General features: G+C 44.1%; 1 protein-coding gene across 1 annotated transcript in view; it reads right to left on the reverse strand.

Moving 5' to 3' along the window:
• RIOK1 (RIO kinase 1) overlaps window positions 1–4,386 on the reverse strand; it is a 16,128-nt gene extending 11,742 nt beyond the window's left edge. The window contains exons 1-5 of the mRNA XM_015620103.1: window positions 4,251–4,386; window positions 3,203–3,407; window positions 2,080–2,170; window positions 1,044–1,113; window positions 308–350 (exon numbers count right to left, since the gene is read on the reverse strand). Of these exons, the coding sequence (XP_015475589.1) occupies window positions 308–350; window positions 1,044–1,113; window positions 2,080–2,170; window positions 3,203–3,407; window positions 4,251–4,321 (480 nt within the window). The 5' untranslated portion in view covers window positions 4,322–4,386. The remainder of the gene's footprint in view (window positions 1–307; window positions 351–1,043; window positions 1,114–2,079; window positions 2,171–3,202; window positions 3,408–4,250) is intronic.
• Window positions 4,387–5,280: the final 894 nt, after the last annotated feature.

Raw genomic sequence — 5,280 nt, forward strand, 5'->3', positions numbered from 1 at the left:
AGAAGGAAAGAGAGAGAAGGAAAGAGAGAGAAGGAAAGAGAGAGAAGGAAAGAGAGAGAAGGAAAGAGAGAGAAGGAAAGAGAGAGAAGGAAAGAAAGAGAGAGAAGGAAAGAAAGAGAGAGAAAGAAGGAGGGCAGGCAGGCAGGCAGGCAGGCAGGCAGGCAGGCAGGAAGGAAGGAAGTCTCTTCAGCATAATAAGGGAAACAGAATTCCAAAACTCTGTTCCTGCTCTGTTTTTTCATTGATTCCAAAATTCTACACTATTTGCTATGGTAAAAAGGGAAATTTGATGAAAAAAAAGACTTACCTGTTCTACTGTTGCTCTGTCTGACTTGTCTTTGACTCGGTACCTAGCAGAAGTGAAAATAAATTGTTACAATCCCACATATGGGCTCAGTGCTTTGACAGAGCAAACTGTGACATTCAGTGTCAAAGACAAGATGACAGCCTTGAGAAGTAAGGCTTTCAGTTCATATGAAATCAAATGTTTCTCCTGCAGACAGAGGGATGGAGAGGAAAAAAAAACAATAAACAACCACCATTAACATCACGGCCCTTCGCTTTTATAGATTATCTTCCTGCTTTTTCTGAAACATGCTCATTCAGGAGAAAACTGTATCTGTCTACAACTTAGGGCTATAAGCTGCAGGCAAAAAAAAATCTTAAGCAGAAATACTTTTCTCTCACAAAATCATCAGGAGGAACTTTCAAAAGGCTCCAATGCCTTTTTAGCTCAGCAGCTTAAGGATTTATGTTTAGAAGGGTATCAAAGGGTCTTTTTTAAGGGAATGACACCCATCACTTCTGTCTTACTATACTACACCAACACAATCTGATATGCTACGAGTGACAAAATAATCAAAACTTTGGAATGATTCAGAAAACTGATTTGGAAACCAAAAAATTGAAGAGCAAGGGGCAAACTGCATGTAGACTACTTCTGAGCTTCGTTTTTCTTAACAAACTTATTCAAACAAGGAAATAAGACTATGCTTCTGGGTTCAAGGTATTTAAGTGAAAACAGAAGCACAAGTAATACTCACATGTCTGCTTCCTTCTGTCTAGACTTTTCTGTGACTCTGTTTATAACAGAGTCATCAAAATTTAGTTTATCTGAAAAACACATAAGAAGAAATGAAAAAAAAAAACCACCAAAAACCCAAAACCCAAAGAAGTTTCCTACACACCAGGGTTAACCTAGCACTTCACTCTGTTTACATTTCAGGATAGGACTAAAAGGTAACAACACAAATGAGTGAGACAGTTCCACAGACTTGGAAATGTGATGCCAGTGATGCCCTTTGGTTAACATCTCGCCATTAAATTTATCTGTTGTAAAAATCAAATACCATTTTTCTTAACACAAGAAGCAATAGCCTCCCAGATTCTCTTCAACAATGCATTTAAATGGTGTTTGATTAAATGCTAAATGTATAAAATCTGCTGTATTTGGCTACAAATACCAGCAGCCTTCATCCTGGCACCACTTTGTTATAAAGGAAAACCCAACCTCTCATCCCTACCCTGTCAGAAGGTGCCAATCACAGCTACCCCTAGTCCTGACAGGCTGTGCTGAGCAGCCATCTCCAGCTCAGGGTAAAAATCAAACCACACCAGCTTGGATGTCAGCCTCTTCACTTAGCACAGGAACTCTGCCCCTGGGAGAGAACTGCTGCATAATGTACCCCCAAATACTGTAGAGGACTGCATTTGTCTAGAAAATTGGTGGGAATGACCAATATCACAACAGAGAGTTGATACCCTCCCTCCACCCAAACAGCTTGTTCTTACAGACAATCTAGGAAAGAAAGACTTCATGTGGCCTGGGAAAGTCAAGGGTAAAGAAAAAAACCCAACAAAAAAGCCATGTGGTTCTAAAGGTGGAGAGAGAGGGGTATGACAGGCTGCTCATGGAGACCAAAGGCAACTTCAAGTACTCAAAAGGCATTTTTCAATCTCTCTGGCAATGGTTAACTCACCCATTCCAGTGAGTTCTGGCTTAACAGAAGCAGAATTAGTCTGAGAATGCCACAGAGTAGTAACTGATTAAATAACAGAAGACAGTCCAATTATACTCACCTAAATTGATTTTGTGTTCAAATTTTCTTAAAACCTTGCCTGCAGGGGTTGACAGTTTTGCTGAAGAGCAATTAGGGGTCTGTCTATTTGCCTGAAATAAAAGATTTGTTAACATAAGTCATGTTCTGTACACAGCCCTTTGAAATTCAAACCATGTTATTGGAAAAGTCATCTCAAATGCCTATGCCTAAAGCTGTAGGATGAAAACCACCTAATATATAAGGAAACAATTATGGATTAACACCAGATTTTATTTAAATCAAGAAAAGAACACATCAGTTAAAACACATCAGTTAAAATTCTAAAAGTCCTCCAAACCAGAGTTATTTTTAGTTTAGGAAGCTACAAGTCTCTCACACAGCACTTTTACTGTGAAAGGAAGAGAAGATAGAAACAAAGAATAAAATAAGAGGGGAAAAATGCAGAGGTAATGAAGATTCTGTCTTACATGTAGTCCTCTCCAAACACAACTAACCCCTTAACATGATTTCACCATCACTGAACAGCATAACCTCTAAATAAAGGCAAGAATATACCATCCAGGACAAGCGCTGCCTAACATGTTATGCTATGATCAGCACAAGATTTATTTATCAACTGTTCTGCTAAGTTGCCACACACTCTAAATTAATTCACTCCAAGACCTTCCCCATCCATTTCCTATGCTTGTCTTTTTCTTTGCCTTCTTCACTATTAAGCCAAAAATAGAACCAGTTTCACCCTGGATGTAACTAGCAGATAGTATTAAAATAAACAGAAAGGCTGTGGAAGACGCTCAGAAACACAGAGGACAAATATCAAAATGTAAGGAACATTTTTAGGGATGTGAGGAAGGTGAGCAAAGAAAGAAGAGCTGAGAAAAGTAAGGAAGAGAAGGAAACTGCAGTGACAAAGAGAATCCAGCAAAAGGGCTTGAGACAAGAAAATCAAATGGAGCTCTGGCTACAATGTACATACACATATGGCATGTCAGAGGAACAGATGCAAAGGAAGGGCATTCTCTCAAGGAAAAATTTCCGCTTGCATTTGTCCTCAACATAAAACTAACAACAAACAAAGCCTCCAGGCTGGCCCCGTTATCTCTTGGGCACCCTCAAGGCTCACAAAATAGCCTTCAACGTACCTGCGGATTGCATCCACCAGCAGCATTGTGGCGCTTTGTGAGTCTTCCCACCTCATCATCCCAGTCCCAGTCCTCATCTTCCTCTTCATCATCGTTGTCATCATCACCATCTCCTTCCTCAGCGTTAACTTCTTCACACGTGAATAGCTGGCATCTCTCAGGGACCTCACCCTCTTTACACGTTTCTGTGTCTTCTGTAGATTCACTTAAAAGAGACACAGATGTCTCTGTAACTAAAAATTATTGTTACAGCCACCAAAAATTCAATACACTTGTCCCCATAAATGACTTTACACTTTCACTTGTGTTTTAATTCACTGAGTCCAGTTCTGAGGAACTCTGTTCAGGAAGGATATTGAGGTGCTGGATCAGGTCTAGAAAATTAAATGAAGCTGGTGAAGGGTCTGGAGCATAAGTCCTGTGAGGAGCAACTGAGAGAGCTGGGGGTGTTTATCCTGGAGGAAAGAAGGTTCAGGGGGGACCTTATCACTCTGTACAACTCCCTGAACGGAGGCTGTAGCCACGTGGGTCTCTTCTCCCAGGCAACAAGTGACAGGAGAAGCACATGGCCTAAAGCTGCAAAGTCGGGAGAATTTAGAAGAATTTCTTCACAGAAGGGGTGGTTAGACATTGGAATGGATCGGCTAGGGAGGTGGTGGAATCACCGTTCCTGCAGGTGTTTAAGGAAAGACTGGACTAGTTACAGTGCCATGGTCTAGCTGGCACCGTGCTGTTGGGTCACAGCTTGGACTCGATGATCTCGGAGCTCTTTTCCAACCTAACTGATGCTACCATTCTGTAATGTCAGTAAGTGTCACAGATTTCTGCCAAGACAAGTATGTCCCACAGCAGCACACATCATGGAAAAGGGAAGCCGAGAGACACTCGCAGCCTTTCCTCTCACCCTCTGCAGCAACCGGGCAGCACCACCCGCTCTCCCTTCCCCACTGCCGGGCAGGTCCCAGGGCTGCTCCGCGTGTTCTCCCGGCCGCGCCCGGTGCCCGGCCCCCACAGCGCCCTCACCCTCGGTCCCTCGGCGCGCCCTCACCTGTCCGAGCAGTCCGCATCATCGAACTGCCCGGGCACGACCTGGCTCATCACCAGCGCTCGGTAATCCATGGCGGCGGGCGGGAGGCGGGAGGCAGGAGGCAGCAGCCGGGAGCCGGGATGCCCGCGGGACGCAGGCGCCGGCCCAGGCGCTACGGCGCCGCCAGAGGGACAAAAGCAGCGCGGGCGAGCGCGGCCGGGACGGACCCGCCCCGCTCCGGTCCCCGCAGCCATCCCCGCCCGCTTCCCGGGCTCCCGCACCGGGAGAGCCTGGCGCCGGCACACGGAGAGACTGTTTACACGGGCTTGTAGTGGGGAATGGCTTTACACTGAAAGAGAGTAAGGACCGGTTAGATATTAGTAATAAATCCTTTGCTTCCAGGGAGGTGAGGCACTGGAGCAGGTTGCCCAGAGAAGCTGTGGATGCCTCATCCCTGGAAGTGTTCGAGGCCAGGCTGGATGGAGCTCGGAGCGACCAGGTGCAGTGGAAGGTGTCCCTGCCCACGGCAGGGGGGATGGAACTAAATGGTCTTTCATGCCCCTTCCAACACCAATAATTCTGTGTTTCTCTGAATCCTCAGCTGCTGCCAATACGTCAATACTGAACTGTGGCACATCTGTGTAATATTAAATAATATAGCCTTAAAAATAGTGCATTTTCAAGCCCTTATCTCTTAACTGGGAATGATTGTTCCTGCCACAGATTGATGGTTGTTTTCCCTAAAACACAAGTTATGATCTGTGTCCTCTGTGGTAGATACTGAGAAGTTTCATTTGGTATAGTCTGAAACATTAAATTCCAATCTTTATTAAAATAAAGCTCTAATTGAAGCCAAATGAGTTCCGAATTTGCAAGCCTGGCTAGAAGCATCTTAGCTCCTAACAACCCTTGCACTGGATAACATTATAATCTGTTTATACTGGTATGATGTAGGATTAAGAAAATAAAAGTGGGTGCTGGGCTTTTGCTATCTGGTACATAAAGGTAAAATTTTAAAATGCAGTCTTTTTTTTTGTAGCTGTTTTCCCAT

This window comes from Parus major, chromosome 2 (assembly GCF_001522545.3).
Source record: "Parus major isolate Abel chromosome 2, Parus_major1.1, whole genome shotgun sequence".
In the NCBI taxonomy this organism is placed as follows: Eukaryota; Metazoa; Chordata; class Aves; order Passeriformes; family Paridae; genus Parus; species Parus major.